The following is a 13,142-nucleotide window of genomic DNA, read 5'->3' on the forward strand; positions in this document are numbered from 1 at the left end:
GAGATATGAGGCAGGCAATTGGTTTAAATTTTCTGCAGATGCGGCCACAGACAAGGATGGTAGCTGCAGTAACTGAAAGGTAATTTGTTTGTTTTTGAAAATGAAGGAAACAGAACAATGTGTAGATGCTGATGAAAAGCTCTAGCCAAGGGGAGAATGGATGTAGAAGGGGGGGGGTAAGGGAGAGGGGAGAAACACTAGCAGTGATAACCTTGAGTGGGTGGGGAGGATAGGGCTGTAGTGCAGAGGGAGTCATTGAGTTTTCATGGGGCTCATCTGTAGCTGCACTATTGAATGCCAATTGGCCATCATGAATAACAATATTTAAGTTAATAATGTGTGCGAATCTGGAAATTACAGACATAGTTATTTCTCTTTGAATTTGTGCTTATCCTTCCATGTATAATGATATACTAGCATCATAATTTTGGAAGATATATTAAGACAATATTCTTGAGAACTATTGCATCATGGTAACCATATATAAAAATTGATCATGATAGTGGATGACCCAGTGCTCCAAATATCCTCCCAACACTGCAGTTTCTTATTGCATAAAACTTAACAGCAACAACAAACAAAATAAATCCCCTACTCTGTCCTTTAGTGCCTGAATAAATCTGATTTCTCAAGCAGACTTGTTCTCTGCTTTCCCCATCACTGCCAGGATAAATCATTTCCCTCTTTTCCTCTGTACACAGCCCTACCTTCTGCCTTGTGTTAGAGAAAGTTGTTTGCATGCTGTTCTCCTTTCTGAGGCAGAAATTCCTTGAAATCAAGGATTTGATGTGTTCACCCATGTTCACCATTCCCCTGCCATGAAAGAGACTTAAACGTATCAAGTCTTGGTGCATATTTATTCAATGAGTGAATGACTGAAAGAATGAAGCTTGGGCTGTTTAGACATTTATTCCTCTAACTCCTAAGCTCACACAGGTAAGCACATGAATACATGCACACAACTTCCCCACATGTGGCTGCCTTAGGGAGAACTGCTTTGCTAAAATGCACTTGAAATTTCCATTTCCTTTTTCATAGATGCACAGACAATTTACCAGGCTGAAGTAAAGGGAGTTCAGGGTGCACACAGTTGGACAGACATGCTCCTTAGTTTGTCAGGGAAGGAAAAAGCTAAGTTTCAAAAGCACAAAAAGGGGAGGTTTTCTTTTGATCCCAGTGAAAGATGCTTCTACAGCGTTTGGCCTATTTGGAGTGCTGCACCTCACGGGAATAAGATGGTGGCGAGTTCACTGGTTCTGGGTTGGACACTTGGTTTGACACGTAGATAGTCTGGTAGACCACGGTGCCCTGGAAAAGACAGGCACAGGAGGTGCTCTGGTGAGAACTGAGTATGCAAGAATGCCTTTAAACATTACCAAACTCCCTTGTTCCCGGGAAGGAAGGGGAAGCCTGAAGATCCTTCTGGTTTCCATCCTCTTTGGGGCATCTTTTCACCCACTGAGGATCTTTGAACTCACGTAGGAGACCAGTTGGCAGCCAAAGTGGGCACATGTGGAGGCAATGAAGAGCTCCAGGAGGCTGAAGATGAGCAAAACGCCAGAAGTAGCGAATCCAGAGGTCTGGAACCAGAACGAACCGGAAGTTAATTAGTGCTGCTCTGGGAGTATGAGGTCTGCCTCAGAGTATGTCTCTGCAATGGATGGTGGCTATAGCTTAGGGGAAGTCCTATAACTTTGTCTCATGTCATGGATAAAATATCTCACCAGGTTTGGGTGAGGGGCAAACACTGCATGTGTTTGTCAGGAAAGAGTAGTCATTTTTTAGGGCAACACCTTGATACCTTATTTCAGGCACAGGGGACGAGACCTGAGAATGTGGTCTGGAGTCAGACAGTGAGAGAGTGAAACTGTTTTGTGTAGGAAGTGAATAGAAATTTGGGAGCATGGACAAGGAGCAGAAAGGAAAGTGAGAGGGTTAGAGGAGAAAGACAGGACTGAGCCACAGGATGGGAGGTGGAGCCTGAAGACAAAGAAAGGCACGTGGTATGTGAGGGATGTGCCATCTTCAGTCTTCAGTAGTTGCCTGGGCTCAGATGTAAACCTCCACCATCCCTCTGAACCTTTAGGGAAAGTGAGCCAGTGAAACAACCTTCCTGGCTTCTGACAGTGGCATTTTGTGGACTGAAATAATTCAGGCTGTCTTGAATTTAGGGAAAAAGTCAGTTCAAAGACCCCCAAGCTGAACTAGTTCAGCAGTAGTAGAGTTCACCTGAGCAGCAGGAGACATCTCAGCCCTTCCCTGCTCTTCTCCAAGAATACTCAGGAGAATGGGGTCTGTTTCTGTATCTGGGAGAGAGTTAGGGTAGAATCCACTTTAATTTTAAAAGGCAAGGGATGAATAATCCCAATAATCATTTAGATTCCAATTATAGGAGAGAATAAATACAAAAGTGAATGTGCTTGACACATGGTAGGTAACAAACAAATGTTTGTTGATTATGATTTTTAAAATGGTGTGTATAACAGCTAGCTGCTCAGAGAATCCTCCATTTTGGAGACAACTTTCTTAGAAATGTCTTGTTCTCCCTAAATTTAGCAAGTATTTATTAAACATCTGTTTGTTAGAGTGTCTAAGAAGGCATTTTAAGAGACACAATGTAATAAGGGAATCAGGTGCAGTTGTAGATAATTATAATTTACTGCAGACATGATAAGAGCTACAAAAGAGCCAAAAGGTTACCCAGGGCACTGAGGAAACAGAGATCTATGCTGAGGACAAGATTTAAAGACAGGGATGTAGGACAGGATGTCCAGGCAAAGGGAACGCAGGGTGATGATGTGTTAGTCAAGGAATCACAGAAGCTTAGAGAGGAAGAGCCTTTACAAATGATGCTGGACCTTTTCAAATGTGTTTTTAACAACAAAATTCTTTTAAAAATAAAACTTTCTTATAGGAATAGGGTTGGGTGATGGGTGAAAACAATGAAGTGACTAAAAAGTACAAATTGAGAGTTTTAAAGTCAGAGGCAAATAAAGTAAAGTACAGCATAGGGGATATAGTCAATAATATTGTAATAACTATGTGTGGTGTCATACAGGTATTGGAATAATTGGGGTGATTACCTCATAAGGTATATAAATGTCTAATTACTATGTTTTCATGTGAAATTAATAACATTTTGTATGTCAACTGTAATTAAAAAATAAAAAAATAAAAAAGAAATGTTGAACAAGGGAGAAGGGTTCCTCAAGCAGCTTAGGTGATAGTTATTATTTGATGAGTCTTTGTTCATGCTTGTTGAGCCCTTCCTTGGAGCTCCCCATCTCCTGGCTAATCATGTGCAAAGCTGTGATGAAGTTCAGCTGTCCTTGTTCAGATGTTGGCCTGCAGCCAGAGGTGGGGTGGGTGGCTGGGATGGGGTAGTCCTGTTTCCAAGAACAATCATCAGCAAAACTGAGATTGGAAGCCAGGTGGTGACAGCTCCACATGGATTCTGGATGCATTGTAATGGTGAAAGCCACAGGATTGCCTGAGGCATTGTCTGGTAGGTGCAGGAGAAATACAGAGGGGTGATGATTTCACTGAGTTTTCATCCTGAGTGACTGGAAGGATACAGTTGTCATCAGTGGGGAAACAGGAACCCGAGAGAAGGTTTGGGATAAAAAATCTGGAGATCTGAATGGGGTATGTTAATTTCAAGATGGTGAGTGTACAACTGGATTCAAGAGACTGAAGTCTGGGAGATAGGTGTGGGGAGTCATTGTCATAGAGAAAGTGTTTCAAGTCACTGGACAGGATGAGGTTGCCAAAATAGTGAGTAGAGAGAGAAACAGAAGAATGAGGATAAAGCCAGGGAATAATGAAAAGAAAAGTAACAGCAAGGGAGACAGAGAAGAGAGTGACCATTATGAGTGGGGGAACACTAGCGGCAGGGCCTGAAAGCCACGGAGAGGTCTCCAAATGAAATTGGGGACCTTGAGCAGAGGAGGCTTTTGGAGAAGTGAGGCTGAAAGTGTGGTTAGAGTCGGTTCAAGAGAGGTTTTGAGAGGAGAGAATTGGAGACAATTGGAGTGAGGCAGACAATTCTTTATTTCTGCAGACGTGGTTAAGGATCTAGAGTGGTAGCTGCAGTAACTGAAAGGTAATTTGTTTTTGAAGATGAAGGGAAGAGAAGGGTGTGTAGATGCTGATGAAAAGCTCTGGCAAAGGAGGGAAATGGATGTAGAAGACAAGTGGGGACAAGGGAGAGGGGACAAGTACTAGCAGTGATAACCTTGAGTGGGTGGGGAGGACAGGACTGTAGTGCAGAGGGAGTCATTGAGTTTTCATGGGACTCTTCTGTAGCTGCACTTTCTAATCTGGTGGCCATGAGTTCCCTGAGGACTTGAGATATGATGTAAATGCAAGATACACACTGGATTTCAAAGACATGGTCCCCAAAATGCAATATATTGAATTAATCATTTTTTAGATGGATTACATATAGAAATGAGATTTTTGGATTTATTGGGTTAAATAAATGTTGTTAAGATTAACATCAACTGTTCCATTTTTTCATTTTATAGTGTGGCAACTTGAAAATTTAAAATCACATAGATGGCTTACATTATGTATCCGTTGGATAGCACTGGCCTAGAACCTGAGATAACTCATTCATTTATGTATTTCTATGTCTGCTTTCACACAGGCTTGAGTAGTAACTACAGAGACTAGATGGCCAGCAAATGCCTTAAATATTCGCCCTCTGGTCCTGTACAAAAGACCTTTGTTGACACCTTTGTCCATAGTAGTGAGTGAGAAGGAGCCTGTGAGTAGAGGTGCAGCTTGGTGGGTACCTGTGTGTTACATGTAGAACTGCATTTAATTCTTCCCCAGTGACAGAAGGTTTCTAAACACAGAAACTAAGATTTAGTAATGTCACACACTTAGAGTAACAGCAATAAAGCTCCAGGTCAGGGACTTGAAACTCTGTTCTGATTCTGGCAGCACCTCTGTTTGCTGTAGTGCCTGGTGAAGAAGCTTGGTGGTGAATGCCTTTCCAGGGATTTTCTAAAGACAACTGAGCTGGACACAGTGGTCAAGAGGGATACTCACAAGTGACCTGTCGGAGTTACTATATCTGGCGTTGACAGCCAAATCTACGATGTAGGTACAGATTCCCGCCATGGAAAAGATTCCACTGAGGATATTCATGCCCAAGCCGCCCTTCAGCTGAAGAAGACACAGAGGGTCAGGGTGGGAGAGGAAAATGATTATAGCTGAGATGAGCAGAGTCTCAATAAGTGTTTCTTAATGTCAATTCTGGGAACCCTAGTTCTGCAGCAAGTAAAGAGGTGTACTGTGCAAAAAAGTTTGTGGGCAAATGAACAATGGAAAAACCTGAACTGAATAAAGTTAAACAGGTTTGATGTGCAAGACCTCTCAGATCCTTTAGGAAAAATTATATATGTTCCAGTGATGGACTATTAAATAGTGATTTTTGCCGCCAAGTTTACCTAAACATCTTCATAACATGTCTCGTGTGGTAAGTGTCCCCAAGGATAATCTTTGGGAAACACAGATAATCTTTGGGAAACATTTGACCCATTTATACCCTGAGAGTTATGCAGGAAACTCAGACCCAGTGTCTTGGGATGTGACTGTCTCTGATGCTCCACAAGTGTGGGCCAAGAGTAGAAAAGCATGCCCAGAATTCAGCTTCCTTTTGAAGACTTTCAAACTGATCTCATCTGGTGTGGGATCTGGCCATCCTGGGGCCCTTGTCCTAGACAACCTGCTGTGAGACAAACAAAGGTACTTTCTTGGTCCTTTGTTAAGGGATCACAGAGCCTTGTTCATTTGATTCATAGACCCTGGTTGGTTGCATTCTTAGGGAAGCTGCTGCCTGAGCTTCCACTGGCTTCCCTGTAGAAGTGTCTGGAGGTTAGCTCTGTGCACTGCAGGCAGTCTCAGCACCCTGCTCAGCTGGAGGGGAACCCTGTGCCCCAGGAAGCTTTTTGTCTTTTCCTGTAAGATCCTCTGACTTTCTCTCTTTCCCACCCTGATGCCTTAAAGGTGTCTGCATTTCCCTTCCTTCCCCCGAATCTTCTGGACTCTTTCCCACTTGTGACTTGGCCAGGTTGGTGTGGTCCTGCATGTGAGTATGAGTGAGCATGCATGTCAGTGCCCTGTGTCTGGTTATGAGTAGGTGCATGGATGGAGGAGGGATTGTGTGTTAGCTTCTTTCCTTTGTAGTGTGTCCCTGCTATAGGTCCACAGCTGGGAGAGCCTGTCTCAGGATGTGACTTACCACACAAGGAGAATTTGGCTGCTCCTCTGATGCCACTGAGAGGGATCCTGAAATGATGAACTGGGACAGAAGAGGGAGTTTAGAGAGAGGTCAGTGGTCTGGTTCCCCCTTCAGGCTCCAGGGATTATGGTCACACACAAAATTCTCTCACACATGCTAGGTTCCTCTGCTGGGTCCTCTAGCTCAACATGAATGAATGAATGAATGAATGAATGAATGAGTGAACTGTTTTACAAAAGATGACAGGGTGTTGAATTGGAATATAGATTCTAGGATACAACCCATCCAATTTTAAATTCTAGGGTGAAACTCATGTGATCTTGGGCAAGTTACTAATTTCTCCAACTGGTAATTTTCTCATACAAAATGAGAAAAACTGTATGTCTTCTTCCTAAGTGTCATTGCCATGAGGTAATTTGTCTCTTGCACTTGACATTTGTTATTTCTTTCCCTTGGTAGGTCTTGTACACAGTAGACACTCAGAAATTTCCTTCTTTCCTTATCTTTTATTTCCCCACATGCACAACTTCTTCCCAAAAATTCAGTCAGGCACGGGGGCTGTTGTTGAGACAGGGAAGAGATTCCCCAACATCATCCTTGCCTGTCTATAATTTGATGACTCTCTTTTGGTTACTGAGGAGTATGTTGCATCTCTATGGTGCTGAACATCAAACACAAGACCAATGGGGTACACTGTGTGCATGTACTTCAGCACTCATGCTCTGCAGGTGCAGTGGCTGATGGGGTGCCCTGCTATCACTAACGGTCTGAGAGGGCATTGGCTAGTGTTTAATGAAAGGTTTGCTGAGCCCTACATGAAGTGCTTCCAACCTTGCCTTATTTAGCTGTACAATGGCCCATCAAGCACTATTACTCTTCCCATTTTATAGAAGGGTGGCCTGAGGCTTGGAGGTTTCAAGTAACCCACCTGAGACCATCCAGCAAGTAGCAGATATGGGAATCTAATCCAGGTAGTTGACTCCAGATCCCATGATCTTAACCCTCATCCTACACTCCTTTCCCCTCAGAGTGGATGCATGAGCCATGTAGTGGAATTGGGTGTTTACAATGAAAACTGGCTCTGGCTGCCTGACCTTCTAACAGGAATGCCAATTCTCTTGTAAGTGAATAATAAACCTCAATCTTACATACCTGAGTTTATGGAGACTTGATGGGGAATGAAGGAAACAGAAGGCTGGACTTCTGATGTTCCTGCTGGTTCCTTTGAGGAACCCAAGGAGATAGATCTTGGTTCGTAGGAAGATATTAATGATCTTGAGGAAATAGGAGGATAGTCCTGTAGTCAAGAAGGCAACAAAGAGAAAACTCTTTGCAGAAAAAGGGAAAGAGGATGTCATGAGGGCTGATGGGCCCTGAGCAGCAGCCTAGTGAAAGTAGAGATGGCTACCAAGGCATCTGAGATACTGGGCAGCCACAGGGCTCTTAAGAATATGAGACTTGAGAGGCTGTAATGCTCAATGGCAACTGCTCTGTGGCTGTGGTAGTATCTTCTCCATGGCCCCAAGCCCCACTGCAGTGTGTTATGCAGACACAGGTGCTTGTAGCTAAGTGGAGGAATCTGGGCTGAGTTCCCAGTCTGGGTCTGTGTAGAACTGAGAGGGGACCTCAGCCTCAGAGGTGAGACACAAATGGGAACAAGAGAGAGCCAGTGTTAGGCAAAAGTGCTCCCGGGAATGTGAGTCCTGCTGTTTTACAGATGCCATATGTCCAGGAGGGTGATAAATTACTCCAGGCTGTTTTATGGGACAGGGTGACTTGGCTGATGGCCAGGTTAGTCTGGAGTTGTGCCATTTGTGAGAAAATTTGCACTGAGTCACAGAGAAGTGTGTGATTTGGGAGACAGACTGTGTTATAGCAGGGAGGTGAAGGAGATGGGTGGTGGGAGGGAGGAGAAGGAGGGACTGTGAGTGGCTGTGTGTTTGCAGGAGGGAGGACACTGAGGAGATTGCAAGAGAATCATAAAGGTGAGACACTGGGAAAGGGAAAGGACCTGAGGTCTTCACTTTTTAAGGTTTATTGATTACCCTGAGAATGTGACAAAAACTATGGACTTTTCCAGAAAAAGGTAATCATCTAATATACCAAATATTTTGCTAAAAGTGGAACTCTGAGGCTATCTGTGAACACCAGGTTGAGTCCCCTCTTCTTGATGACTCTTCTGTGGCTGGGCATCCACTCTCAACAAGTGGTGGAAGTGGTTCTCTCCTGGAGCTCAGGCTGGGGCCCTGCACTGATCAACCCTTGAGCCAAGTTCCCAATATGTCATTCTTTGTGTGGATTAGAAAAGATGCTGCCTCTGGCCTCATGATCCAGAGGAAGGTTTCCTGACCTCTGAGGTGGGCTAATCAGGAAAGGTGCCCCGTCTGGGTCCATGGAGCCTTACAGGGCTGTCACTTGGTGTTATGAGCTGAATTGCATCCTCTCAAAATTCACCTTTTGAAGCCCTAACCCCCCATACTCAGAATGTGAGTGTAGGGATGGTTCCAGGTGCACGCTGGTTGGACTTATGATTTTGTTGACTTGACAATGGTGTGAAAGTGATATACCTTCAGTTGAACTGTTCTTTAGGTTTTGAATACTGATCTTTCCCTGGGTGAGTGGTATAGAGTTGGATATTCTTGTGTGATGAAGGACAGTGGCAGTCAGGTAGAGCTCTATATCAGACGTTCTCTCACAATGATGAACAACTCATACACCACACAATGCATTATTCAATGCATTTTTGACTTAGGATTTTTTCAATGTATGATGAGTTTATTGATACATAACCCCATCATTAGCTGAGGAGCATCTGTATTTGAGGATAAGACCTTTAAGGAAGTGATGAACAGTAAATGAGGTCACATGGCTGGACCCTAATCTAATATGATTGGTGTTCTTATAAGAAAACACACTAAAGCATAGACCCACACAGACCTTGTGAAGACACAGGGAGGAAGACAACCCTCTACAAGCCAAGGAGAGAGGCACCAGAGGAAACCACCCTGCTGACAACTCCATCTAGGACGTGTAGTCTCAGAAACTGTGAGATAATAAATGTCTGCTGTTGAGCCTCCCAGTCTGTGGTATTTGTTCTGGCTGCACAAGCAGGCTAATGTTCTTAAGTGAAGAAGGCGTGAACTGGGTTCACAGGCCACATGATTACTTGACTGGAAAACTCCTGCAGCAAAGTATGCAGCTTGACAAGGTGGCCCTGAGTGTGTTGGTAGTTTCAGGAACTCACTTGCATGGTAACTCTCAATACTTACCGAGATACCACCCCAGAAGGCACAGCCTATAATAAATGAGACAGGTTCATAGCGCACATGCTGGGTGGTCCCCAAGATGCTGCCAAGACCAAAGTGTATCAGCCCAATCAGGATCTGGAGCGCCTGTCAGGGGAGCCACAAGTTGAGACCTTTGTTTCTGTGGTGAATCCTTTCTCCCAACCCCCTCCCTTGCCTCCTTTATATTTTTAATATATTTTTTCTTGGTTTAGAAAATAATATGGAAAATGTAAAAATGAAATGAAAACTACCCATAATGTCTCCCCGGTCAGAAATAACAACCACTTACATTTGGGTGCATAACTTTCCATTAACTTTCAAATATTTGCACTGATAATACATAATGTCTCTGGAGTAGGTGGAACAGAGATATTGGGCAGGTAAGATGGTTTCTATGTTTTCTTATTATACACAGCACTGTGATGAACACTTTTGTAGGTAAGTGTCTCTACTCATCCCATTTCTTTGCAATATTGTTTGAATATAATTTTGTCTGACTCTCTTCCATCATATTGATATTTTGAAGTTCTGGTCTCCAGGGCCTCAGAACAGGACCTCATTTGGACATAGGATTGTTTAGGTGTAATTATGTAACACAAGGTGTCCTGCAATAGGGTGGTCCCTAATCCTATAGCACTGCTATCCTTTCAAAAAAGTGCCATGTGAAGAGACACACATGCACACAGGAGAATTCAAGGTTGGAGTTCTGCTGCCTCAGGCCAAGATCACTGGAATCTTGGAGACTGGTCAGGGTAGATCTTCCTCTCGAGCTTCAGAGGGAGCATGACCCTATTGTCACCACCGTGATTAGAAGCTTCTGGTCCCCAGACTGTGATACAGTAAATTTCAGTTGTTCTAAGCTATCCCATTTGTAGTACTTTGTTATGGCATCTCTAGGAAAGTACTATATATTAATGCCCAAATGGTATACATACATTCATATGTATATATGTATATGTGTATATACTACAAACATGGTGGTGAATACAATTATATTATTTCTGTAAATTTGCACAATTTTTGGTAAAGTATATGCAGTGTCTGCCTCTAATTTTTTCCCAGTAATGATATAGCTTGGAGGTAGGTCCATATTATTATGAAGGAACATTTTTATAAATAGCTCCAAAATTTCATTCTTGGATGTATAATACATTGACTTAAACAATATTGTAGTGATGGATATTTTGGTTGTTTCCATTCTTTTCTTTCACAAACCATGGTTATAATAAATAACCTAATGCATGCCCTATTTCTCATGTGCATGGAACTATGGTCCACAGGACAAAGTCTCAGAAATGGAATTATTGGGTATTTTAAAATTTGGCAGATACAGTTATTCCTCCATACAGATTGTATTTATCGACATTCCAATGAGTGGTACATGGATGTGTAGCTAGAATATGAACCTGAGCGGCCTTGATCAGAATCCTTGTGTGTCATTATTTAGCTGTGCAATGAAACAGGCCTTCCCCTGTCCTACTCAGGATAGCTCCTCAGGGCAAAAATCACTGTGAGCTCTTATTTTGCTGCCATTGGGCAAAGATTCCATTCAAGGACATTGGCTTTAGACTCCCCCTTTTGGTCATTTACTGCTCCATTATCTTCCAGAGGCCACATGATCAACATGGATTCTGGGCAACAGGAAAAACCTTTTAATTTTCTGCTTCTTTGTTGCTTTTCTTTTTCTTTTGTAAAATGCCTAAGTTAGGTAATATAAGGCCTCATACTGAGGCCCTGGTGATGCTAGACAGCTGAGCATCCTAGTAGACCTGACTTTGGCAAGGCAGGGTAGCTCCAGCTCCACTTGCTGGATTTTCCATTTCTGTATTTCCAACCCTTCTCTCTCCCCTTCCTTCAGCAATGTGGTCCCCAGCCTGTGGTGTGAATTCTCACTTACCCCTAAGGTTTTGCCTTCTTTGAAGCTTCTCTGGGCTGGTGGTGGACTGGCAGGTGTCTGCAGGCCAGGTTGGTTCCCAGGAATTAGGTTGACTTGGGGCTGGTTGTGTGGATACATGGTCACCTGAGTCGTGCTCTCTGGAATTACAGAGTGTGCATTGTGGGGTGCTGCCATAAACACAGTATTAGCCACGGGTCCTGCTGAAGTCATCAAATTCATGCTGCTAGAAAATAAATGCACTTGAATCATGCATCACGTGTGCTGTGATGTTTACATTGAAAAAGAACTTTGTCATCATTAATTCAGTTGAACATTGCAACCCTTTAAAGGGAGACAACAAAGGGCTTATAGACAGGACCCTGAAATGTCAACATGCCTTCAAAGAGTTAAAAGTTAAACTAAGCAGTGCACCTGCCCTAGCGATGCCAAATTTAGAAAGACCGTTTACCCTATAGTAGCAGAAAAATAGGAAATGGCACTTGGGGTTCTCACCCATAAATTAGGTCTGACTGTAGGGCCAGGAGCTTACTTCTCAGAACAATTAAATCCTATCACAGGCTGGTGGCTTTGTTTTCTTATTTTTTCAAAAATAATATAGTACATAATTTATAAAATAACATATTTTAATATTCTCAAATCAAACACAGTATTCAGTAAATGGTCACAGAGCTTTGATGTCTATGTTTTGACCCACCTCCTATGTTGTAAGAAACATTTTTGTTTTATAGAAAATTTGTTTCCAATGTGCTATTGGGCTGTAAGTTGTCTATTACATCTCAAAAGGAGAAAGATGAGTGGAATAGATTTTGCAGTTTAACTATCAGAGGACATAGTTAAACTACAAAAGTTTTCTTCTACTGCATAGTTTTCTTTTACATTTTAGTAGTAGAAAAAAAATTCATCAATGCCCTGGCTGGTGCAGCTCAGTGGGTTGAGTGCTGGCCTGTGAACCAAAGTGTCACTGGTTGATTCCCAGTCAGGGCACATGCCTGGGTTGTAGGCCAGGTCCCCAGTGGGTGGCACACAAGAGGCAACTACACATCGATGTTTCTCTCCCTCTCTCTCTTTCTTTTCCCCTCTCTCTAAAAATAGATAAATAAAAATTTAAAAAATTCATCAAAAGCTCAGTAGATAAATTAAGGATTCCATCATAAGTCTTGGGATATAGGCTGTGCATTTGTTTGTCTGTTTTCTAATTTTTTAATTCTTGACACTGTTACAGATGCTCCCCATTCTGCCCCCCTCGTTTGCCCATCTCTCCACCCAGCTCCTGCCACGCCCTCCCCTGGCCTTCACCACACTAGTGTCTCTGCATATGGGCTATGCATATATGTTTTTTGGCTAATCTCTTGACCTTCTTTTATCCAGTCCCCCACTCCCTCCCCCTGGGATTGTTTACAAGCTGTAGCAGCCACTGCTCTTTGAGTAAGAGAGGCCAATAAGCTTACTCTAGGGCAGCCATCAGAGGTTCAACACCCCCATCAAGTACACGCTGTGTTAGAAATCAAGCTTCAATAGCTTGTGGCAGTGGGAAGGCTACGTAAATATTGTAACAGGAATTAAAAATTTTATACAACTTGGACTTCCAGCAAGATGGAGGAATAGGTGGACGCACCGTACCTCCTCGCACAACCAAGATTAGAACAACAATAATTTACAGATAGAATAACACCCAGAACTGATAAAGGATTTATTTTAATGGAAGTCA

The 13,142-nt window shown here is 42.9% G+C and overlaps 1 protein-coding gene across 14 annotated transcripts in view; it reads right to left on the minus strand.

Annotated features, from left to right (window-relative positions):
* Positions 1-838: 838 nt before the first annotated feature.
* LOC123829446 (membrane-spanning 4-domains subfamily A member 8-like) overlaps positions 839-13,142 on the minus strand; it is a 37,383-nt gene continuing 25,079 nt past the window's right edge. For 4 of the 14 annotated variants that reach the window (XM_045855169.1, XM_045855165.1, XM_045855168.1 and 1 more), the window contains 6 exons: positions 11,435-11,657; positions 9,520-9,642; positions 7,403-7,547; positions 6,251-6,310; positions 1,479-1,580; positions 839-1,308 (listed from right to left, as the gene is read on the minus strand). In XM_045855169.1, the coding sequence (XP_045711125.1) occupies positions 1,223-1,308; positions 1,479-1,580; positions 6,251-6,310; positions 7,403-7,547; positions 9,520-9,642; positions 11,435-11,653 (735 nt within the window). In that variant the 5' untranslated portion in view covers positions 11,654-11,657 and the 3' untranslated portion in view covers positions 839-1,222. Of the gene's footprint in view, positions 1,309-1,478; positions 1,581-5,055; positions 5,173-6,250; positions 6,311-7,402; positions 7,548-9,519; positions 9,643-11,434; positions 11,658-13,142 lie in introns of all 14 variants that reach the window. The other 10 variants (XM_045855161.1, XM_045855160.1, XM_045855163.1 and 7 more) reach the window with 6 other exon arrangements.

The sequence above is a fragment of the Phyllostomus hastatus genome, unplaced genomic scaffold (genome assembly GCF_019186645.2).
Source record: "Phyllostomus hastatus isolate PE091 unplaced genomic scaffold, TTU_PhHast_1.1 phas_scaffold_11, whole genome shotgun sequence".
In the NCBI taxonomy this organism is placed as follows: domain Eukaryota; kingdom Metazoa; phylum Chordata; class Mammalia; order Chiroptera; family Phyllostomidae; genus Phyllostomus; species Phyllostomus hastatus.